The 25,686-nt window shown below is 40.5% G+C and overlaps 1 protein-coding gene across 1 annotated transcript in view; it reads right to left on the reverse strand.

Moving 5' to 3' along the window:
• XRCC5 (X-ray repair cross complementing 5) overlaps positions 1-25,686 on the reverse strand; it is a 108,768-nt gene that overhangs the window by 57,802 nt on the left and 25,280 nt on the right. The window contains exons 8-13 of the mRNA XM_060193945.1: positions 20,044-20,156; positions 16,638-16,700; positions 11,877-12,014; positions 10,729-10,819; positions 8,254-8,387; positions 1,774-1,970 (exon numbers count right to left, since the gene is read on the reverse strand). Coding sequence (XP_060049928.1) covers positions 1,774-1,970; positions 8,254-8,387; positions 10,729-10,819; positions 11,877-12,014; positions 16,638-16,700; positions 20,044-20,156 — 736 coding nt within the window. The remainder of the gene's footprint in view (positions 1-1,773; positions 1,971-8,253; positions 8,388-10,728; positions 10,820-11,876; positions 12,015-16,637; positions 16,701-20,043; positions 20,157-25,686) is intronic.

A 25,686-nucleotide genomic window follows, 5' to 3' on the forward strand; every position in this document is an offset into this window, starting at 1 on the left:
ATGTAAGGAGGCGAGGACAGTGAAGGGAGAGTGAGTTTCTAGAGACAGTCTTCCTATGAAGAAGGCAGGGTAAACTATAGAAGCAAACTAACAAGGAACAAAAACACAAAAAGCTTCTAGAACTCTCTAGGAAGTTTTAGGAATGCACATACAGACTGTCAATGCTAGGGTTTGGGAGAGAGCGAGCGTGGCAGTAGCATAACAAGCTGGAGGCCCCCAAGGCCCAAGGTTCAACTCCTGGTATTACCATAAGCCGCTGCTGAGTGAACAATGAAAGTAATGAAAGTAAACAAATCATTTTAGTTAACTAACTAATTTACCAGAGTGCCTCTCAGCTCTGATTGATAGGCGTGGGGGGGCAGTTAAACCTAGGACTTTAGGGACCTCAGTCATGAGTCTCTATATAGTTATATTACGCTATTTCCTCTGCCCAGAATAAATAAATCTTTAAAGAATGTTTAAGGACTGGTAAAATAGCTTACTTGGATAGTTGTGCTGCTTTGTCATGTGCAAGATCCAGGTTCATGTCTGGTCCCCAAAGAACTGAAGGGAGCTTTGATGCTTATAGTGTCTCCCCCCCATATACTCCCACCCCCGTCTATACTTCAAAATGTTTAAAAGAATCTATTAATGCTCTAATTTTTTTGTTTTTGATTCTGACAACTCTGGCATATTAACTTTTAAGAAGTTACAGAACACGCAAAACTGCCTATTCAACTTGGAAGATAATTCACTACAAGAACAATTCACAGAATTCTATGAAGGTTTCTGGAAATCAGCCAGTAGCTCTCCGTTGCAGTATTTACAAACAAGCAAGCTTTACTTTGTCAATAAAGACACAACCGCAGAGAGGAAATCAAAGAAAACAGAAAAAAACAATGTAGTCTAAAACTCGATCTCAAAAAGTGACCTAAGGAAATACAGCATTATGGTTTGGAAGGAAAAAGTCATCAATAACCACAATAAAACCTGATAAAGTCGATGTTATTTATACACACAAATGATTCTAGATAATCAAGAAACAACTTCTGATATGTTTTTGCTTTGATTTGAGTGGAAATTAATATAGAGTTTCAACAGAATCTGATGACTAAAAAAAAAGCTGAACAGCTACTTAAAAACTTTACTTAAAGCACGTAAGTTATGCAATACAGTTTTTAAAGGCATACAAAGTAAACTATCAACACCTCTGCTAAGGTAACTAAGTACACAGTACATAAAGCAACAGGGAGGGGCAGAAGTTTTCAGCTTCCTTTTTCATCTTTCTTTCAAAAATCTCTGATAGTCTCTTGCCACCTACTTTCAACCAAAAATACCTTATAGTGTTCAAACCTTCTCAGAACTTACTTTGAAAAGGGTAAAACTTTTTTTTTTTTTGGGGGGGGAGGCACAGATGGTTTATTGAGCACCAGGGGCCAACACCAGAAGCAATCTGGGGTTTCACTTGGTGCCTCTATCAGGACTTGGAAAAGGGTAAAATTTTGACTTAGGTAATTAAAAAAAAAAAAAAAACTACTTAGCCTTCCTACATATAAATCACCTAGCATTTGATGCCAGAATGGGTATTCTAAATTCCAGGTAACTGATTGCAAAGACAAAAATGTGACTATAATAAATAGGTATGAGAAACTGGGAGTTCCAGGGCAGGGGCCAAACAGCACACTTGTGTGACTTCCCGATGCCCATACATGACGCTTCCCCCAGAAGTCCTCTCTGAGTATTAGCAATTTTATACACTCCAGAACATCAAACACAACTACATTGGGTACTTACTTGTCTTGGAAGACATCCTGAGCAGTTAACAAGTCTTTTTTCTTGATGGCTTCAGTCAGAGGGAAAAGGGTCTTTATTTTAGAAAGAGGAACTTGGCATTTAGCTGTTACCTCCGTGGGGGGATCCAGCATTTCCAAAAGATGCTGCTGAATCGGAGGCAGAGGCTCCCGGGGCCGTAGAGCTCTGTGCAGCAGACACTGTTGGAACAGGTACACGGTGTTAAGGTGTAGGCATGGCACGCTTCTGGTTAGAGACGGCTCTGTGGTCGCTGCCAAAGCAAAGAGGGCGGGCGGCCCACGCACCACGGTTGGTAAGAAACTTGGTAATGCCGAAAACCATGCAAAAACAGACCCCCAAGCCAGTAAAACACTACTTGCTAGAGACTTCCTGAGAGGAGCCTTCTGTGGCAAAAAGGGGCTGCTGCTCTAACTACTCAGAGGACATAAGAGGTTCCCCAGGAGGGAAACACCAAGAAGAACTTAGACTGGGCCTGGTGTCCTGCACCAAAGCAAAAGACTCTGGGGTGGGGAGGAGGGTTTAGGTTCCGGAACATGATGGCAGAGGAGGGCCTAGAGGGGATTGAATTATTATGTGGAAAACTGAAAAATGTTACACATGTCCAAACTATTGTATTTTATTTTACTGTCGACTGAAAACCATTAATCCCCTCAGTGAAGAAAAAAAAAAAAAAAGAGGTTCCCTAAAATATATAATTCCAAAAGTCTCTGACAATGTGGGATTGTAACTTCGTGGTTGACCATTCTCCACTCCACAGCGACTCTCCTCAGCAGAAGCCAGTCACACTGGGCTCTTCCTGGCTCATCCATATGCCAAACTCAACACAACCACTGGCTCCTGTGTGTGAAGCTCCCGCTACCTCGTCTCCCTTCTCCTCGTGAATCTGCCCTCCTGATCCTTTGTTCTTTGTTCAAGTATGCTCTTTTCTTTAAATTTTGTTTTTAAATCTTTATTTATTTATTGGATAGACACAGCCAGAAATTGAGAGGGAAGGGGGAGATAGAGAGGGAGAGAGACAGAGACACTTGCAGCCCTGCTTTACTACTCATGAAGCTTTCCCCCTGCAGGTGGAGACCGGGGACTCGAACCCAGGTCCTTGTGCACTGTAACATGTGCTCAAACAGGTGCACCACCACCTGGCCCCTGCTCTTTTCTTTTTTAATATTTTATTTTTACTTATTTTCATGATACACACACACACACACACACACACACACACACAGACTGACTAGAGTACTGCTCAGCTCTGGCTGCCAGACTTTGAACCTGACACTTCAGAGTTTCAGGCATGACAGAAGTATGCTCTTTGCAGAGAAGCTTTTCCTGATGCATTGGAAGGATAATCATTTCTACCATTTCCCTTGTTATACTTTTTATAGCATCTACCATTATGCAAAAATTACCAATTTTCTAGTTGGCTCATTAATAATTTAAACTTACCACCTGAAAGCAGAGGATTTGATTTGTTTGTTTGCTGCTGAATTCCAAGGACTGAAAATAGTATCTAGCAAAAAATGAGCCGTAGCTGTTGACTGAAGGAATAAAGTGGCCTTTTCCAGGACTCTAATTGTTGGCAAGGGGTGTCAGGAGTAGCAGAAACAGTGAGGTCAAAACTGAAGCCAGGAGAGCCTCGCCAACAGCCATAGGACTGCAAGCTGGACAGCAAGCTCCTTCCATGTAATCACCTGTAAGCCTGTAATCACCTAGATCAGCCCCGGTATCTACCCAGAAAGTAAATTCACTATATAAACACAGGAAGGTAAACTCTAGAATGAGATATAAAGGGGGAGTTAGGGGAGGGTGGGGGAAAGAAAGAACAAGAAAAAAGAAGCCGGGAGCCGGGTAGTAGCGCAGCGAGTTAAGCACATGTGGCGCAAGGACTGGCATAAGGATCCCGATTTGAGGCCCCGGCTCCCCACCTGCAGGGGAGTCGCTTCACAGGCGATGGAGCAGGTCTGCAGGTGTCTATCTTTCTCTCCCCCTCTCTGTCTTCCCCTCCTCTCTCCACTTCTCTGTCCTACCTAACAATGACAACATCAATAACAACAACAATAATAACTACAATAAAAAAACAACAAGAGCAACAAAAGGGTAAATAAATAAATATTTTTAAAAAAGAAAAAAGAAGCCATCCATTAGCCATTGCCCTTTCTTTGCCTGAGAATGGCAAAAAAGGTTAGAGAAGAAGACTCCTCTGGGGCTGAGTGGTGGCACACCTGGTTGGGGTCCACATGCTACAATGTGCAAGGACCCAGGTTCAAGCCCCCGGCCCCCACCTGCAAGAGGAAAGCTTTCGAGTGGTGAAGCAGTATTGCAGGTGTCCCTTTCTTCCTCTCTACCACCCCCTCTCTCTACCCAATAAATAAATAAAGATAATTTTAAAAAAAATTTAAAAAGAGAAGACTCCTTCTATCCCAACTTTAAAGGACTTATTTATACATCAGCAATTCTAAAGAAACAAATGTGACTGTATTTTCACATAATGAGCTTATAGTATCTTAGTGCATGTTAGTACTCGATGCATTTTTAAATGACCTAGTGATGATGTCTCTTTAAAATATATTTTTATTATCTTTATTTTCTTACTTATTAAATAGAGACAGCCAGAAATTGAAAGGAAGGAGGAGGGAGAGAGACAGAGATGCCTACAGTCCTGCTTCACCACTTGTGAAGCTTTCCCCTTGCAAGCGGGGACTGTGGGCTTGAACCCAGTCTTGCACACTGTAACATATGTGCTCAACCAGGTGTGCCACCACCCGGCCCCATAATATCTTTTTATACAAATGGGATTGATTAACTCTCCCCCACAAAAACAAATGAAATTGCTCCACTAGTCCAAAATTCTGTTTCATCTCATGCATAAGGTATATGACTCTTTCTTCCACTGAAAAAATTGTAAACTGGAGTCTTAGTAGTAAGTACACACACACACACACACACACACACACACACACACACACACACACTTTGGCTGAAATAGTAAACACATGGGAGTCAGGTGGTAGAGCAGCGTGTTAAGTGCAGGTGGCACCAAGCACAAGGATCAGCATAAGGATCCCAGTTTGAGCCTCCCCCCCCCCAACTCTGTGAGCCTCTCTCCAATTTCCGACCATAGGTACTATAAGATAGTCAACTAAAAACTCCAATTTAACACTTGCAAAAAAAAAAAAAAATACTTACAGAACCTTTCTGTCTCTTCATTCCACACCCCTTATCAGAATGGTGACTTCATCCTTGTAGTCCTCCTCATTGGGAATCTCTTATCTACAGTCTCTCCCATCAACCACTACCTAATCCCTTAAATCCTATCTCCCTTCAAAACTTGCTCCCCTCCACTCTCTCAGTCACTGCTTTAATTCAAGTCTTCCTGTGGACCACTGCTGGTTTGCCTTGACAACTCCTGGAGCTGTTTACTAAAAACCATGTCACCCATCTGCTGACAAAATCCCTTTAGTAATTATCCACTGCCTAGAGGATAAAATCCAAACCACTGGCTCTTCAAGATCAGCCCGCTACTTATCTTCCCTGCCACCTTTTCTATAATTGTTTGCATAGGGATGGCTCTCTGGTCAGATGGCTCTATCTTCCCCACCCCCACCACACACATCAGTTGTTTTTTTTTTCCATGTCTTCATGCTTCTTTTATCTAGAGGGCACTTGGCACATCACACATTCCTGTTTATCCTTAGTGAAGCCATTAAGTCACCAGCTTGAAACAATCTCTCCACTGACTCCTACCAAATTCAGTACCTGCCACTGTTCTACCTCCTGGCTTTAAATTTCTGTGCATCTCCTTTCAAATAATGAGCTTATAGTATCTGACTGTATGTTAGTACTCAGTGAACGCTTTCTTTCAAAACAGTGGGTTCATTTTTAAATGACCTAATAATGATATCTTTTTGTACAAATGGGATTTATTAACTCTCCCCTACAAAAAAACAAAAAAGAAAGAAAAAAAAAAAAAGAAAAGCTAGTAAGATGTAAAGCAAAGCCATGAGCTGGGTGGTAGCTCACCCAGTAGAGTGCAGACAGGTCCCTCCTCCCCACCCGCCACCTGCACAGAGGGAAGCTATCCTAGCAGTGGTGCAGCGTTCCCCTTCTCTTCGTTTCTGTCTCCCTCTCTTATGTTTCACACCTTCTGTTAAAAGAAATGGCTGTCAAAAATGGTGGAGTCATGCAGATACCAAGCTCCAGAAATACCCCTGGTGGTAAAAACAACAACAACAACAACAACAAAAGAAAGCAAGCCAAGTTGCCCATTCTCACGGCCTTGCAAGGTAACAATGATGGGGGGGGGGGACGACAGTGGCACACTTCATGCACACGGACCCGAGTTCAAGCCCCTAGTCCTATTTGCAGGGGGCACAGGGGAAGCTTCATGAGCAATGGCGAAGAGTTGTAAATCTATGACTCTTTTTCTCTCTCCCTTTTTCCCCCCTTCCTTCTCCATTTTTCCCTATAAAATACATTTTTAAAAAAGAAAGCTAACAATGTTTGCACTTAAGCATTTTATGTCTGCATATCCAATAAACACTTATTGACAAAGACAGAGCGCAGACTAAATAACTTCCCAAATATTAGAAGCTTCTGTTTTTCACTGTAGCTTCATGTTTTCACAAGCTTCTGCACAAACGGTCTTTCCTCCCTTCCCCAGCAAACGCCTCAGGTTTTGGATCCCCATGTCAAAAAAAAAAAAAAAAAAAAAAAAGGATTTTATGCCAGTAATTTGTGTTTGATTACATTAAGAATACTGAAGTATTTGGTGAGACCAGTCTTTACATGTTAAACCTCATATCTCATTTTAGAACAAAAAGGTTGTTTCTTTTTTTCCCCCCTCTACTGCTTAATGGAATTACAAGAATTAAACAAACATAAAAGTCTTTTGAATAGAAAATTCCTCAAAACTGCAATACACACCTATTAAGGACTTGAGTAAGTGAAGGAAATTTTGAGAAGCAAATCAAAATGGACAATCCAAGGTGTCTCTATCACTCAGACCCCTTTTTCCCATTCTTCCTTCCACCCATCCCTTGAGGAATAGGTCCTCCAATTCCCTGTGGGAACAATGTCTGAAAATTTATTTGAAAAAATGTTTTGAGTTAGGTGGGGTTCACAGAAAACTATGTCCCTCTTATCAACTTAATCTAGAACTGGAATATTCTTTCCCCTTCAGCCAATCTCAGTCACTGCTCCCCCATTCACTTATCAGTTTCTCCAGTTCCCCATAATTCACTCTCGATTTTCCAATTCCTTTGGACCAATATGCAGAAATAAATATATTCCACATGTTCTATACTGTAGTTATCCTTTAATGATTTCGTACTCGGTGCTATCTTTAGGTATGATTTTTGGGGACAAATTTGGCACTGGAACACCTCTTCTCTAGCTAAATAAAAGTCTCATTCCCATAAAATAGAAATAGCCTTAAAAAGACAAAGGTCAAATCTGCTTTTGATTAAGCCTTCCTATTTGCCTGTTTAACTGGTTTTCTTTCCCCCCCCCCCAAAAAAGAAAAGAAACAAAAAGTATAAAAACTATCCTAACTTCACTTCTTTCTTTCTAAAAACTCAGAGTAACCAGGAGACAGATGATGGCACATCTGGTTAAGCACACACATCACCATGTGTGAGGACCTGGGTTTGAGTCCCCACGTCCCACCTCTAGGGTGAAAGCTTCAGTAGTAGTCCAGCAGGTCGGCAAATCTCTCTCTTCTCCCCTCCCTCTCTATCTCCCTCTCTATCCTCCCATTTTCTTTTTTAACTTTTTAAAAAATATTTATTTATTCCCTTTTGTTGCCCTTGTCATTTTATTGTTGTAGTTATTGTTAATAGTTACTATTGTCGTTGTCGTTGTTGGATAGGACAGAGAGAAATGGAGAGAGGAGGGGAAGACAGAGAGGGGGAGAGAAAGACAGACACCTGCAGACCTGCTTCACCATCTGTGAAGTGACGCCCCTGCAGGGGGGGAGCCAAGGGCTCAAACCAGGATCCTTCTGCTGGTCGTTGTGCTTTGCGCCACGTGCGCTTAACCCGCTGTGCTACCACCCAACTCCCCCTGCCCTCTGAATTTCTATCTGTTTTTTCAAATTAAAAACAAACAAAAACCTTAGAATACTCTTGTCTTTTTTAGGAGGGGGACGCTATTAATCTTCTATCAGATAGACACAACAAACGATGCTCTCGGGACATAGAGATATTTACTTGGGACCAATTATGTTTTTGATAATTTTTCATATTTTCAACTACCTTGAAGAAGGGGGGTGGAGAGCAGCAGCAGCAGGTGGGGACATAGCTAAGCAGGAGGGTACAGATCTTGCATGTGTGGTTCTAGGTTCAACTGCTGACACCACATGACACCACTATATATGCCAGAGTTGGATGGGCTCTGGCTTTCGTCTCTATCTTGCTTATTTACAAAAAATTAATATATATATATCTGAGCAGTTAACCTTTCATCTCTCACCTGGAATAATCTCTGAAATTGAGGATTTGGGATTTTGGTAGTTGGGAACAAGTCTTCAATAGTATCTTCCTCCTTATTGCATTTTACTAAGTTCATGGAGTCAATCAAAGCATCGACAGCATTCAGCTGAGCCTCTAAAACAAGGATAAACAAAGAAATAGAAAACACAAGTTTCTAATCCCTGTGGAAGCAAATGATTTTTCATAGCTATCTTGGCAATTCACACAGTCCTGGCTCTGTTAAGAGCATTCACTAGCTGTGGGAGCTGCCCAGTGTGAGTCTCAGAGAGAGAGAGAGTGGCTGGTTTCTTGGCTGTTTTTTCAGCTCTACCAGTCAGCGAACCTTTGACAACAGTAAACAGTAACAGCCATGTCAAAAGTAATGAGTCTGTTCTCACAGATGCACTGCACTCCCACACCCAACCCAACTTCCATACGGTAATTCAGTATTCATTCCTCAATGAGTTGGTTAGAATTCAAAAAATCAGTGATCAGGAAACATCATTTCTTCTTAATGTAACAGGAAACAAAGACTCTTTGGTAATGCACTGTAAGTTTTGGAGGGATTTAATATGACTTATATTAGAGTAGCCCGACTTAACATGAAGACAACTTTGGGCCGGAGGGAAAAGACTCCTTTGTAATCTCTCCACATTAGAATGAGTTCTTCTCCTCCCACAAACCTCACAGGAAAATCACACACTTTGCAGAGCACACCTGCATATGTCTTACCACATTGCGTTCAAACTCTCAAGATCCTTGAGAGCTGAAAATAGGACATCCTCTTTTTTATGTTTCTCCTACAGCCTAGCGGAAAGCAAGTACTCCTTAATAAAAATCACTGAGTCAACAAAAATGGCACAGCCTAAAGCAACGTGGATGAAAGCAACTCTCCCCCAGAGCTCCCACCTAAGCCAGCATGTGTCGCTCTCACTCTGCTGACTCACACAGCCTTTGGGCTGTTCCCCACTGAAGTGCTATTTTTGGATCAATCAGTCAGGAGGCACAAGGTGAAAAGGAGTAAGAAATTCCTAAAAACGTATACGGCATCCCTTTTCAAATGTCCCTTTTGCACAAATGTGACAAGATGAAGGAAGGCTGGCTGTTTCTCACAATATTATCTCTATAAAATTTGGGGACTTTTTCCCCCTTTCCTTTCATTGTTCTCTCTCTCTCTCTCTTTTTTTCTTCCTTAATGGCACTGCTCAGCTCTGGCTTATGGTGGTGTCTGGGACTGAACCTGGGACCTCAGAGCCTCAGCAGGAAAGTTGCTTGCATAACCATCATGCTATCTCCTTTGCCCAGTCTTTGGACTTGGCTTGGGAGGTTTCCTGCTGCAGGGTTAACCTGGCAGTAAGAAGGAGATGGTGTGTGTGTGTATGTGTGTATGTGTGTGTGCGCGTGTAAATTTAGTGATTTTTCAGCTACTACAAGATAATATCACATCATTCTGACCTTGCAAACCCCTACATAATATCTACGTGAGAAGTATGCCCCACAGTTTTAATGATCCATTTTTCCAATGAAGAAAATGCAAATAAAAATGTGAACTCATCAAGAATAGATCAAGGAATTGGAAGCTTTTCAATGTTTTCAATCTTTAGTGGATGAATTACATCTATGAGATAATTTCTCAACACTATTCTACTTTTCAAGCAGTGTTTTAAAATTCATTTAAAATTCAGAATTATTAAGAAGTATAAACATAAATCTATAATATAGCAGTGGCATTTCTACATCCAAGTTTATATATAGCTCTACCTTAATTCAGAGGGACTCATTTCTTGAAAAATGTACAGACATAAGGCCTGGACTGGCAAGATAGTGCACTTGGAAGGGTGCTTGCTTTGCCATGTATGCAACCCAGGTTTGATCCCTGCCTCTAATGTACAGAGAAAAACTTAAATGCTGTGGTGAATTTCCCTATCTCCCTCTGTGTCTTTGTCTTTGTCTGGAATGGTGAAGCCCCAGTGCTAAGAAAAGGGGGGAAAAAAGATAACTTTGCAGTTTGGACATCTGAGAATTCAGCTCACAACTGCCTGATCCTACAGTGACACAGATTTCAACTTGGAAATGAAAACATCCAGTCGCACACATGCACGGTGTGTGTGTGTGTTTGTGTGTGTGTGTGTGTGTGGAGTTGGTATAATCTCCACATTCAACCTCCTCTTCTATTTCATTACAACTGACTCAAACTGTGAGTTCTCTGGAAGACAGGACCTGCATCCGTGAGAATTCTCCTGACAGTCACAGCCAGATGCTTAATAAAGGCCTTTTATTTTTCCTCATGCTACAGTAAACCAAAAATAAGCACCAATGAAATTTGAACTGCTACTGTAAACTATAAAGAAAGAACAAAGAGAAAGGTCAATCTCCACTGAAAAGCCTGGCCCCAACCAATGTCTGCAGACAGGTGGTTTCCTAAGAATAGACTGTGTTTCAAGCCAATTAGTGAGTAAAATGAAAACGAACTCACCAGTGGGAGTGAATTTCTTATTATTTTTCAAGGATGAAAAGGTGTACTGCCGCAAGTCTTCCATGAAAGGTAGCTGTACGTACACTAAGCACTAAAGAGAAAGAAAGGATGGTAAGGTTGCAACAGCTCAGTTAGTGGAAACGATGTAAAAACTGGTCCCAAACACTATGAAAGTGGCACAACAAAGATATTTGAAAAATCAGACAAGTCTAGCCTGGCACATGGAAAGCAAACTGTTTTGATTTCTGCTACTAGCTGTACACAGCTGGAAACGATGTGAAGAATATTAAACAAGCAAAAAGAATGCAGCAGAGACTCAAAGAATGTGTGCAAAATGCATGACCAATAATGAACAGATGAAAAGCATCAAGGTGATTGGAAGGAAAGTTTTTGTTTGTTTGTTTGTTTTTGTTTTGTTTTGAATTCTCTTTTCCAAGTGTGTCAGATTAAGTTCCCCGAGAAACAGGAAGTGGTAAGGAACCTAGACCTATTCTTCTACATGGGAAAGCCCTAAAAAATTATCTGGATTTCACAGGATCATGACAATGAAATCAAACTTTCAACTTGTATTCACAGTCAGTCCCCATCCATTTGTAGAAGTGCAGGTAATCTCTATTCTCACTGCATCTGAAAAGACAGGAAGTATGAGAACTGAGAGAGGGTCACTTGACTGAGCAAACAGAAGGGCAGGGCTAACTTTTACTTCTCTGCTTTAATAAGAAGCTCCTTGCAGTGGTCTGGGAGGTGGCACAGTGATAAAACTTTGGACTCTCAAGCATGAGGTCCTGAGTTTGATCCTCAGAAGCACATGTACCAGAGTGATGTCTGCTTCTTTCTCTCTCTTCCTATCTTTCTCATAAATAAATAAATTTTTAAAAAACAAAAAAATAACCTCCTTGCATATTTCATAATTAATGTCTGTTCGTTGCGAATGATATTGTGGGTTATAGACTGGCAGTATCAGCATGACTTGGGAGAATGTGAGAAATGCAGAGTCATGCTCCACCCCAGACCTACAGAATCAGAATCTGGATAGTGAGAAGGTCCTTGACAACTCCTGTGCGTTAATGGTTGAGAAGCTCTGTTTAGAAGGACAGAGCTGAAATGTGGGGGGAGAATTAGCCTAGGAAAGCTCTGTGGGATTTTACCTCATAGGTGTCCTTGATGTAAGGAAAAGTCACGCCAACTTGAGGATTAGATCTTTTGTCATAAAGATATCGAATGATGGCCACCATGTCTAGTTGATCCAGAGCATGAATCAGAGAGGAAAGAGCAACCGCTGCTGCCTAGTAAGAAAGATGCCAGGATTAACTCTTAGCTGACATACCGGGATTTTCACAATAGAACCAATGCCTCAAAGATCACTATCCATTTTCTTCCTGTTCTAACTTTTAATTAATTAATTAACTAATTTATTTACTTATTTATTACAATCTTGAAGATCCTGCTTTTGGTTGTTTTTTTTTTTAATTTCTTTATTGGGGGATTAATGGTTTACAGTCGACAGTAAAATACAACAGTATGTACATGTCTAACATTTCCCAGTTTTCCACATAACAATTCACCCCCCCAGGTCCTCCTCTGCCATCATGTTTCAGGACCTGAGGCTCCCTTACCCCATCCCACCCCACCCCACCCCACATACACCCCAGAGTCTTTTACTTTGGTGCAATACAACAACTCCAGTCCACATTCTGCTTAGTGTTTTCCTTTCTGATCTTGTTTTTCAACTTCTATGAGTAAGATCATCCCATATTCATCCTTTTGTTTCTGTCTTATCTCACTTAACATAATTCCCTCAAACTCGATCCAAGACGAGGTGAAGAAGGTGAAGTCACCATTTTTAATAGTTGAGTAGTATTCCACTGGATATATATATATATATCACAACTATTCTAAGGAACCAACATACCCATCCAAAAATACATACCTACGTTCATAGCAGCACAATTTGTAATAGCCAAAACTGGGAAGCAACCCAGGTGTCCAACAACAGATGAGTGGCTGAGCAAGTTGTGGTCTATGTACACAAGTTTTTGTTTGTTTGTTTGTTTTTTAAGAGTGCCTCCCTACCCACCTTCACACTGTGTGTACATCTACATTTACCACAGTGACTGTACTCCTTCTGGGATTATCATTATATAAATCCCCCTATTATTTTTCTCTCTTCTGAGTTCAAGCTCTCACCCTGTAAATAAACTCAAATGTCAGTCTTCCTGCAAACAACCTTCCTTTGCTCCTCTCTTTCCGTAACTGCTCTCTTTTGTGACATTCTGTACTTTCCTCACTTTAATATTTGGGGATTATTTTTTCCAGTTCCATGAGTTGATGAATCCAAAAACCTTTATATTCAGCTTTAAAACTCTTTTTTAAAATTTTTTAAATATTTATTCCCTTTTGTTGCCCTTGTTGTTTTATTGTTGTAGTTATTATTGTTGTTGTCGTTGTTGGATAGGACAGAGAGAAATGGAGAGAGGGAGGGGAAGACAGAGAGGAGGAGAGAAAGATAGACACCTGCAGACCTGCTTCACCACCTGTGAAGCGACTCCCCTGCAGGTGGGGAGCCGGGGTTCAAACCGGGATCCTTATGCCGGTCCTTGTGCTTTGCGCCACCTGTGCTTAGCCCGCTGCACTACAGCCCGACTCCCAGCTTTAAAACTCTTTAAGAGCCAGGGTTATGCTGTCAAGATGGCTAGGAGATAGATAGCCTGTGATTATTACACCTCATGTAACTCAAACTACCTGTGACCACAATGAAACTACCTTCCTCCCATCTTCCTCTCATATCCTTTACTTCCATTAAGACCACTGTTCAGTCAACCAAAATGAAGCACCTAAGTCTATGATAATCTCACTTTACTCATCCTTTCCCTCCAAATGCTCACCAAATGTTACCAGTTCTACTATTATGTCTCTCAGACCTAATCTGATCTCGTCCGTCGCTGTCATCCCTGTCGACAGAGCCGATCTAGTCACTCCTCAGAGCAAAACCTCCAGTGGGCCCTCTAAGACTCACAGGAATAACCAACATTTCAGGGAAGGCTCTGCACTTGATCTCCCCTACAGAATTTTGCTTGTACAGTTTCCCCCTAGTTCTCTAGCTTCTAGCAGATCTTCAAGGCTTAGTAAGTTGACACTCTCCTCTTCTTTCTAATACCCTCACTCTCAACTATTCTCTGTTATAGCTAATCCTTACTGAAGTTAGTAGTACATCATCTCATTTCCTCCATTAAAATCCTATAGCCTCAGTACCTTACTGTTAATCTCTTCTAAAGATTTCATGATAGGTTCAGTTCAACTCAAGGAATGTTTGCTCAGTGCCTATTTGTTACAAGGCATTATCTCTAAGAAAACAAAAGTGAGTCTTTTTTCTCACTGACCTTTACTAGCAGAAATGGGATATGTATCAAAGACAGAACATATATATTCTAATAAGACCTGTAGGAAAGACCAAGCCCAATGGGAGTCTAGAAAAGAGATTACTTCCAATTTTTTATCTGGGTGTCTGTGATAGGGAGGATTGATAAGGATACTTAAAGTGAGTACAGATGAGGTAATTGCTAGATTTTAGCACAATATTACACCTACCGGGAATTCAACTAAAGGTTCATTTCCATCTCCTTTTCTTCTCCCCTTCTTTACGTGTACACACACACACACACACACACACACACACACACACACACACACACTAACTGAGAAATAAAAAAACAGAAAGGGAAAACACAAAGCAGGACTTGAACTGGGTTTGATATATTACACCAAAGTAAAGAACTGGGGGGGTGGGGGCGGTGCAGGACATTCAGGTCCAGGTGCATGTTGGTGGAGAAGGAACTTGGCTAGGGGTGTGAGTGTTTTGCAGAAAACTAAGAAACTGTATACATATATCAACAACTGTATTTACTATAACCCATTAATTCCAATTAAAAGAATAATAAGCATTGATCAGGGAAAGAAAATAATTATATACTAATGATCAGGGAAAACATTTTTTAAAGGAATTATTTCAAAATATCATAGAATATTTGATTTGAACAATGGAGTATTCATCTAGTTCAACAACTCAGGAGGAATGAATTTCCTTTCCAACACCTCACTGCTGGGAATAAAGGATCTCTTGGAAAATTACAATGGGAATGTGAGATCCCTCCACCCCACCATGAAAAGCCAATCCATCTAGAGATAGTAATTCTTGCTGACAGAAGAGTTCATTTGGAACAAAATCACCACTTGTTTGTTCCAATTTAACCTCTACAAGGAAGCAGAGATTAATTTCTCTCCCACATGCTAATCCTCCAATGTCTAAGGAAAGCTATTATCCCTCCTACTCCCCTCTCTCCCTACACAATGCTAATCTTTTGCTGCAAGTCCTTAGATGACTTACTCCTCTGCTGACCTAATAAGCTCCAGTTAGTTAATATTACTCTTGGAATACGGCATCAAGAACCGACACCAGAAAGTATCCTTATGCTATTAGAGTTATATATATATTTTTTAAATATTTATTTATTTATTCCATTTTGTTGCTCTGGTTTTATTGTTGTAGTTATTATTGTTGGTGTTGTTGTTGGATAGGACAGAGAGAAATGGAGAGAAGAGGGGAAGACAGAGAGGGGGAGAGAAAGATAGACACCTGCAGACCTGTTTCACCGCCTGTGAAGCGACTCCCTTGCAGGTGAGGAGCTGGGGGCTTGAACCAGGATCCTTACCTGGTCCTTGTGCTTTGCGCCACGTGTGCTTAACCAGCTGCGCTATAGCCCGACTCCCTAGAGTTATATTTTTATAGAGTCATGTTTTCTTGTGTGACCTCAAAGTGACACTATCATCTCTAGGATCTATATGAAGCTGAATTTGAATCACACAGTGTGTATCGGAATTGCATGGTTCCTAACAAGACTGGCTTCAGGAGAAATCCATGAACTAGGATTCTCAAATCTGAGGAATCATCTATGCCTTTATAGTCACTGTGTTTTAAAGGATTTACTGAGTACTGAGTGGATCCAGGCATTTTCTAATTTACATTTTAACGACTCTTGATAGAATGATGGTAGGATTTCTCATTAGACTGCCAGCTACTCTTTAGAAATGAGGAGAAAACAAGAATTGAAACAACTAGATTTCTTATTCCACCACCATGCTTCTTTCACTCCAAACTTTTATATCTACTTTACTAACTTCAAGGGCAAACACCTGGGGAACTTGGAGATATGATTAAGTTTTCTTTCTTCCACTAGGGTTATCACTGGAGCTTGGTGCCAGCACTAGGAATCCACCACCACTCCTGGCGGCCATTTTTTTTCCTTTCTATTTTTTTTTTAAGTTGGATAGGAAAGAGAGAAACTGAAAGGGGAGTGGCCAGCTGGACAGTGGCCCTCCTGGTAAAGGATCTAGGCTTGAATCCCCAACCCCCACCTGCAGGGGGACAGTTTCGTAGGCAGTGAAGCAGTGTTGCAGGTGTCTCTCACACTCTTAGTTTATTTGTCTCCATTCAGAAGTTGAATTAAAAGAGAGAGATAGAGAGAAGGAGGGAGTTGGGCGGTAGCACAACGAGTTAAGCACAGGTGGTGTAAAGCACAAAGACTGTTTGAGCCCCCGGCCCCCCACCTGCAGGGGAGTCACTTCATAAGTGGTGAAGCAGGTCTGCAGGTGTCTATCTTTCTCTCTTCCCCCTCTCTCCATTTCTCTGTCCTATCCAACAACAACGACAGCAATAACTACAACAATAAAACAACAAGGGCAACAGAAGGGAATAAATAAATGTTAGAGAGGGAGGGAGAGAGAGAGGGAAAGATCCCTACTATTTCCCATTGTGGTTACAATAATTTAAAAACCACAACAGCCCACAGACAACTCCCTTAAGATGACAATTCAATTCTGTGGTACCACCTCAAGACCCACTGTCAACTTACCTCATCATCTTTTGCTGCAAAGACTTTTAGAACTTGATTTCCCATAAAATATTTCCTGTGAACCTACAAGAAAAAGTGAGGAAAGAATTGTTTTCTCCCCAAAATAAGACATGTCTTTAATGCCCTACGTTACAAAAAAATTGCATTAAGATACTTTTATTGAAAAATATTGGCAGGCACTAGAAATAATTCATTATACAAGGTTCAATGCCATTCAATTACTCAACACAAAAAACTAGTTATGGGTACTGTAAATGCAGTAATGAACAGGACACGGACTTATTCTGAGGTGCTTAGATAGATACAAAACTCACTACAGTACTAGTACTAGGTACAATGCTTACAAGAAAGTAAGTTACTGTAGCTTGGTGCTACGAGAGCTCCACAGAGGGGGGATCTGGCCTGGCCACATGACACTTCCTACACATGATAACAACCCAAGTCAAGACATAAAAGATGTGTAGTAACTAAGAGGAAAGTCTGCAATGACAAAAACAATATTTATTTGTAAGATAAAAATATTGACCAGATTGCAGGATAAGAGGGGTACAATTCCACACAACTCCCACCACCAGGACTCTGTATCCAATCTCATTTTTTGAAAGCTTTCCTATACTTTATCCCTCTGGGAGCATGGACCCAGGATCATTATGGGGTACATGCAGAAGGTAGGAGGTCTGGCCTCTATAATTGCTTCTCTGCTGAACATGGGTGTTGCCAGGTGGATCCATACTCCCAGTCCATCTCTCTCATTCCCTAGCATGAGAGATGGCTCACTTGGTAAACACATGCTTTACTGTGTGTGACGACACAGCTGTGAGGCCCAGACTGCCACACAACACCATGCAGAAGAGCAGCAGTGCTGTGCTGGGGGTGTGTCTATGTGTCTCTCCCCTCCTCTCCCTCTCCTATTTCTCCTTGTCTAGAAGAAAAGGGGGAGAGAGGAAGAGAGTCTGCTGGGAATGGTAGAAAAAGCCCCCGTGGAGGGGGAGGAGCTAGTGGCAATAAATGAATAAATAATGTGACAATGTGTGTTCTTATTAGTTTAATAGTCTTTACTCATCCAAAACCCATCTCTGCCATCTTCTAGCTGAGTGACCCTGGCCTGGCAATGCACCAAGTTGTTCTGAACCTCGACTTCCTAACACACAGAAGTACATGCTATGGGGGTCAAGTGGTGGCACATCTGCTTAAGTGAACATGATGTCATGTGCAAGGACCTGGATTCAAGTCTGTGGTCCCCACCTGCAGGGAACTGGGGTGGGGAGAGAAAGCTTCATGAGTTTTTTTGTTTGTTTACCAGACCACTGCTCAGCTCTGGCTTATGGTAATGGTGGTTGGGAGGTGGATTTTGAACCTGAGACTTTAAAGCCTCAGGCATGAGAGTATTAAGTGTCTTTGCATAACCATTATACTATCTATTCCCACCCTAAAGCTTCTTGAGTGATGAAGCAGGGCTGTAGGTGTTTTTCAGTCTTTCTCTCCCTCTCTATCCCTATTTCCTCTCAATGACTCTTTGTCCTATCAAATAAAATGAAGTACACGAGTGGCATCTACCCTTACCTAAATGGGCTATAATGAGAAATGAAAATTGACGTATATGTTCAGCATGTTAACTGGAAGATTATAACCACTCAGTAAGGGGTAGTTACTATAATCACTAGTATGCACCTGACCGAAATTGTGCTTAAGCAATTTAGAGCTTAAAAACTGCCAAAAGAAAAAATCGATTCAGGGAATAATTGTGACTTAAAAACTAATTTTAAGTTACTAAGTCTTTTAAAATGGAAAAACGTCCTTTTTTTGTGGAGTTCACTCCTTCTTGCTTTGTCACTTAACTATACCATACTTTGTTTCCACTCTAGCACAGGTGATTCTAAGGTTTTTGAGTCCTGAATTCCACCTGTAGATGTCTTAAATAAGGCTTTCTGCCTCTCTGGAATTAAGCAGACTTACTTCTCTATAAACCGGTTTCTCCAAACCAGTCAGAAAAGATTCCCTGTGAAGATGAATAATACTCTCTGCCACTGATAAACAGAGGATTTAAGTTTACATAATGCCAACAATGAATGCGACTTTTATGAAAAATATGTTTCATGTGATATGTTAGCTAATTCGTAAGAAAGTATCAATTTTCAAAATGTAATATAATCATTAAAACCGCACCAGGGCAGGGGAGTGTCAAGGCGTGAGAAACCATCAATGGAGAGGACACGAGCCACAGCTAGAGAGAGGCTGTGGGAATGCCAACTCTGCTGCCGCTTGTCATCTCAAGCAGCCTTTCTACACGACATCAGTCAGCATCAGGCACAAGCATTACATTACTCAGGATCAGGTGCAAAGGGTCAATATTACTTCAAGCGGCATTTGGTGGCAAGGTTAACCAGCAACAGGTGAAAAGGTCCCTGTAGTTTGGTCATATCATGAAAAACGCTGAATTACATGGGGGACTCTATTCTACAGCAACACATGAAATTCTCTGTGTGGGGTAATATTATTTATTATGTTTTCACCTAAGTTCTTCTAGAACCAACAGAAATCTCTTTATCCCTATAGAGTCTAAGAAGATACACTTTATACTTGACTGGCTTTCTTGGGTTGGCCACCTCCTGAACATTTCATCACAAATTCCCAGGGTAGGATGGCCTTCAGTGAGTCATTACTTTCTTTTCCCATTGTGTCAATTTCATGTATCTCTGCTTTGGTATCTAAAAGACATATCACATCTGGACAAGTTTCACATCCTAGACTTCTTTGTTGGGCACTGAGAAAAGGATGACCCATTTACATCAATGGGATTGTGAGGCCTGTGTCATTCACAACTAAATTACACCTTCATTCTTCTAAAACTAAACAGCTGCTATTTATTTATGATGACAATGAGCTAGGACTTCTGGCAAAACTGAGAACTGACTTTAACGGAATCCAACCCTCTAGTTCATGCGAAAGCTTCTCTATATCTAAGTTTCTCTCTTCAAAAATTAGACTGCCGGGTGTCGGGCAGTAGCACAGTGGGTTAAGCACAGGTGGCACAAAGCGTAAGGACCAGTGTGAGGATCTCAGTTTGATCCCCTGGCTCCCCACCTGCAGGGAAGTTGCTTCATGAGTGATGAAACAGCTCTATATATGTCTATCTTTCTCTCCCCCTTCTCTCTGTCCTATCCAACAACAACAACATCAATAACAACAACAATAAAATAGCAAGGGCAACAGAAGGGAATAAATAAAGATATTTTTAAAAAAATCAGACTGCCAATACTCATCCCCTGACTACATTTTAGAAAAACTAAGTGAAACAGACATTATGAATTAAAGGGTCCATTACAATGAAACATTAAAGTCCTCTGAAATGACGAGGGAAAATTTCAATGTATCCTGTTCACAGTCGGTAGAGTGAATGCTGTACCTGAGAAGCTTTACAAAACCCCAGAACGGAAAAGCACTTCCCTTCCGATTTATACTTCATTTGTTCCTCATCCACTTTAGAGAAAGGAATGATATCGCTTCCATAGCGGAACCCTAGAGAACAAGAGGAAAGCATCACCTGTTAAGCATACGGGGCCTCATGCTCCGCAAGTTGAAACGAGCCCTGCACACACATTAACGATCCGTGCACCCTCCAGCTCTAGGCTCCATTACACTATTCCCTGGAATCAAATATCTGTCCCTAGTGATTCAAGTGGGAGAAAAGCAGCAGCAGATACACAAACGTCTTACACAATGTAGAGACGATGAAAATCTAATTACATTGTTTAAGTGGCACCTTCTGCAATCTAGTTACCTTAATGATTACCCACTCTAGAAGAAAGCCTGTAGCAAACGCAGTGAGCCAGTTATCCTCCAAACATAAACCATGGTCGACTAAAGCACAAGCATGATTTGCAAACATAATAACAAGAACACACTTATTCAGAAATTTGGAGACCCACAGAGAAAAATGCCCATAGGAAATTCTCAGAACCAAATGTTCCCAAAAATTTGTGCTGGAGATACACAAACGTTTAATGGAAAAAGCCAAAATTCTTCTATTTAAAAACATTCAATTGATAAGTTGAATATTTTTTTCTGTCTTTTTTTTTCTTTCTTTTTTATTCTGAGACTAGTGATCTATTTTTTTTCTGTTTAATTACTTAGCTTAGCCATATAAATATAGGCTCTTGGCTGCTCAAAAACCAACCAAACAAAAACCTCGTAATAACTGTTCCAGGGCCTCTGCTCTATGAAAAGACAAGCCCTTTCAATAGACAATCCTATATGCTTGTCATCCAAATCTAAATCTTCTGGCCTCGGGCAAGTGGGAGTGAAAAGTGCATCCATTTTTACCCCCAGAAACAAATGTGTGTGTTGGGGGATGGGGGGGAGAGCCTGTGATCCGATGTTTATTTAGTCTTGACAATCTGTTGATGTCATGTGTTTAGTGAAAAAAAGAGACATATTTCTATTTTCTTTTTTTTTTTTATTTTCCCTTTGTTGCCCTTGTTTTATTTTTTATTGTTATTGTTGTTTACAAGAGTAGTTTCTTTATTTACTTTTTTTTTTTTTTTTTTTTTTAACCAGAGCACTGATCAGCTCTGGTTTATGGTGGTGCGGGGATTTGAACCTGTGACTTCAGAGCCTCAGGCATGGCAGTCTGTTTGCATAACCATTATGCTATCTACCCCGCCCCCATATTTCTATTTTCATACCTGCCTTCTAAAAAAAAAAAGTAAACTAGAAACTGACAGAGAAATATATGCCAAACAAATAAGAGCAGAATTTAAACCAAATGTTATTTCTAATTTTTCTCTGTCGTCAGCTATCCACCTTACTTGAATTGTCTAATGGTAACTTAAAAACTGAAACTGTTGGAGGTCAGGTGGTAGCACAGCGGGTTAAGCACACGTGGCACAAAGCTCAAGGACCGGCATAAGGATGCCAGTTCGAGCCCCTGGCTCCTCACCTGCAGGGGAGTTCTTTTCTTTACCTATTTGAAGAGCACACCAATAACTCTTTCATACATGGCACAATGTATAAAACAGATTACAACATATAACCACATTCCTTTATAGTCCCCTCTAAGGATGAGAACTCTACATACTAAGGGATGGAGAATGTGACAGGCAAAGTAGGTATTCGAGTAACTGCATAAAGGTATGAGAGAAAGCTAGAGAGACAGCATCATGGTTCTGCAAAAGACACTCATGCCTGAGGCTCTGAGGTGCCAGGTTCAATCCCCAGCACCATCATAAGCCAGAGTTGAGCAGTGCTCTGATCTCAGTAGTCTCTCTCTCTCTGTCTCCCCTGTATCTCTCTCAATAAAATAAAATAAATAAGATACCTTTAAAAATAAATAAACATGGGGCGGGGAGACAGCATAATGGTTATGCAAACAGCAAAATGCCTAAGGCTCCTAAGTCCCAGGCTCAATCCCCCGCACCACCATAAGCCAGAGCTGAGCAGTGCTTTGGTGTTTCTCTGTGTATCTCTCTCTCTGCATCTCTCTCTCAAAAAGAAATGTTTTTAATTAAAATAAATAAACATAACATATACGAAAAGCTAAAATAAATAAATTATAGGGCTGGGGAGACAGCATAATGGTTATGCTGTTTAAGCCATGGTTATGCCTCTAAGCCTAAGGCTCTGAGGTCCCAGAACCCCCATAAGCCAGAACTGAGAGGTGTTTTGATCTCCTACTCTCTCTCAGTATCTTTCCCTCTATAACTACTCTTCTCATTAAAATAAACTAAACAAAAATATATTAAAGAGATCTTTAGGGCTGGGGAGATAGCATAATGGTTATGCAAACAGACTCTCATGCTTGAGGCTCCAAAGTCCCAGGTTTAGTCTCCAAGACCACCATAAGCCAGAGCTGAGCAGTGCTCTGGTAGCTCTCTCTCTATATATATTTTCTCTCTGCGTCTCTCTTTCATTAAAAATAAGTAATTAAGGTTCTACTTCTGTTTTCTTTTCTGGTCTTGTTTTTCAGCTTCTGCCTGAGAGTGAGATCATCCCATATTCATCCTTCTGTTTCTGACTTACTTCACTCAACATGATTTTTTCAAGAAAAATTTTTCAAGAAAATTATTTTCATTTTTTCTACAGAAGTAGAACCTGAAATGGAATTGGCATATCTCACCAAAGTAAAAGACTCTGGGGTGGGTGTGGAGAATACAGGTCCAAGAAGGATTCAGAGGACCTAGTGGGGGTTGTATTGTTATATGGGAATCTGGGGAACGTTATGCATGTACAAACTATTGTACTTACTGTTGAATGTAAAACATTAATTCCCCAATAAAAAAAATATACAAAAAAAAAAAAAAAAAAGATGGCATCCTTGAGTAATTTATAGACCCTTTCAAAAAGAAATTCTGCTGACTGAATTGATTAGCTCGTGAGGGCAATGCTCATGACAGACCTGTAGAAAGTTTTCACAAAAATGTGACTGACCTATAGAGAGAGGGTGGGTGTTCCCTGAGAAAATTAATGGGTGTATTCTTGACAAACTTACATGTATATGCACGTGTGTGGAAATATGTTAATTGCAATAAAATATGAAGACATATATAAAATTCAACCTCAAAGGAAATAATATGTATGGGAGAAGGGAACAGAATAGGATGTTAAACATTACATGTAACTGGCTTATCTTGGAATGAGTAATTGAAACAATGTTAAGGAAAATGTAAGTTTCCAAATGATGTAGACAATATGATGGCTACATAATTATAAACACATGGATGTGGACACATAAAACAATTAGAATTTTTACAAAATTTGTTGTAGTGGTTGTATCACAGGAGGCAAAGACTAATAAATATAAAAAAATAAGTAATTAAAAAATCTTTAAAAACAATAATAATAAAGCACACTTATGCTCTTTGCATTTAAAAAAAAAGTCTGTCATTCTTCCCACTCCATTGTTCTGCCAATAAATGTCATTTCCTGCCTAAAATAACCAGAGCTGCTCTTTATTTATTTATTTATTTATTTATTTTTTTGCTTGCAACCCAAAAAACTGGCCCTTTGACCTCTAATCCCTTTTCATTCCTACCCAACCATTATATTTGTAGTCATACAAATTTTCCTAAAACATAGCACCAGGGACAATGTCCCATGTTGTGTTAAAATCAAGTATAGGGTCAGCAAGTTCACATGGATAGTGCACTTGCTTTGTCATGATTGTGGCCCAGATTTGAGTCCAATACCCCCACCATTGGAGGAAGCTTTGGTGCTGTGGTATATTTCCCTCATCTCTCTGTCTCTATCTGAAAAATTAAAAAAAAAAAAAAAAAAGACATGGCATAAAAAGGAAGCAAAAGCTAAGCACAAACAAAAAACCAAAGCTAAGCATCAGCACTGCATCTTGTCATCCCAACTCCTCCTAATTCAGAATGGCATGCAGGGGCATAGCCTCTGGAGTAGGACAGCGCTGCCCTGGGTTCAAGTTTCTGCCAGCTGTTTGTTAGCTGTATGATTTTGGATGCAATAATCTATCTTTTCACTTTGACGCTCTTATCTGCAAAATGGAAATAACAGAAGTACCTCCTTCATGTGGTAGTTGTAGAGACTGAAAGAGAAAATGCAAGTTTTCTGTCAGACATTACTAATCTGCCTAGACCTAGTAAACCAACCCAAATGCTCGGTGTCATGAGCTGCCTGCCACTTTCTTAGCCATAGACCTGTAAGCTTGCTGCTCTTTCCACCTGGACCAGACAGATACAAAGACCAAATGATTAGTAAGTGATTGAGTCATGATTCCAACTGAGAGCCTGACCCCAAAATTCAAAACTATACTATCCTACTGACATTTAAGAAAAAAAAGTGGGGGGGTAAGAGGGCAGGATATACATTATATTCTGTATTTTTAAATTTTACTCATTTTATTTTTTTGAGAGAGACACAGAAAGACACACACAGAGAAATACCAGAGCACTGCTCAGCTCTGGTTTATGGTGGTGCGGGGGATTGAACCTGCAATTTAGGAGCTTCAGGCATGAGAGTCTGTTTGCATAGCCATGAAGCTGTCTCCCCCGCCCTGCATTATATTCTATTTATCATCCATCAAGAGAAAAAAGAAAGGAACTCTAACTATCACCACATTTAAACACTCTTGTCCCACCATACCTAAATCACACACAAATGTTGTGATTCAGTGCCACAGATGAAATTAATTATATTTAAGGCTTGCCAATTAAGACTATATCATACAGTCTGGCAATATATTTCTAAGAGAACCTTGTTTCTATGCTAAGCCTCATTTGGTGTCTTATAATTTCAGCTTTTAAACATTCGGATACTTCCAGCTAGTTTCTAAGTCCTTTAATTATCTAGAGAAATCCAGGTTAAATAGAGATAAAGTACAACATGAAAGACTCTAGTAAGTATAAAGTAATAAAAAAAAAAAATTTCTCATCCCCTGAATTAACTTAAAAGGACATATCTGAAGCCAGGCAATGGCATACTAGTTTGAACACAAGTATAAGGACCCAGGTTGAAGCTTCTGACCCCCACTGCAAAGGGGAAACTTCACGAGTGCTGAAGCAGTACTGCAAATGTCTTTCTTTCTCTCTCCTTAGGCTTTATTTATTTATTAATAAAAAAGATAGGAGGAGAGAAGAACCAGACATCACTCTGATACAAGTGCTAGCAGGGATTGAACTCAGGACCTCCAATGCTTTATCCACTGCACCACTTCCCAGACTACTTCTCTCTCCTTCTCTGTCTGCCTTGCCCCTCTCGATTTCTCTCTGTCCTATAAAATAAAAAGGAAAGAAAGATAGAAAGAAGGGGGTGGGGGGAGAGGACGGGTGATAGCGCAGTGGGTTAAGCACATGTGTCACAAAGCACAAGGACCAGTGTAAGGATCCCAGTTTGAGCCCCCAGCTCCCCACCTGCAGGGGAGTTCCTTCACAAGTGGTGAAGCAGGTCTGCAGGTGTCTATCTTTCTCTCCCTCTTTGTCTTCCCCTCCTCTCTCCATTTCTCTCTGTCCTACCAAACAATAATGACATCAATAACAACAATAATAACTACAACAATAAAAAACAACAAGGACAACAAAAGGGAAAGTAA

This window comes from Erinaceus europaeus, chromosome 7 (genome assembly GCF_950295315.1).
Source record: "Erinaceus europaeus chromosome 7, mEriEur2.1, whole genome shotgun sequence".
NCBI lineage: Eukaryota > Metazoa > Chordata > Mammalia > Eulipotyphla > Erinaceidae > Erinaceus > Erinaceus europaeus.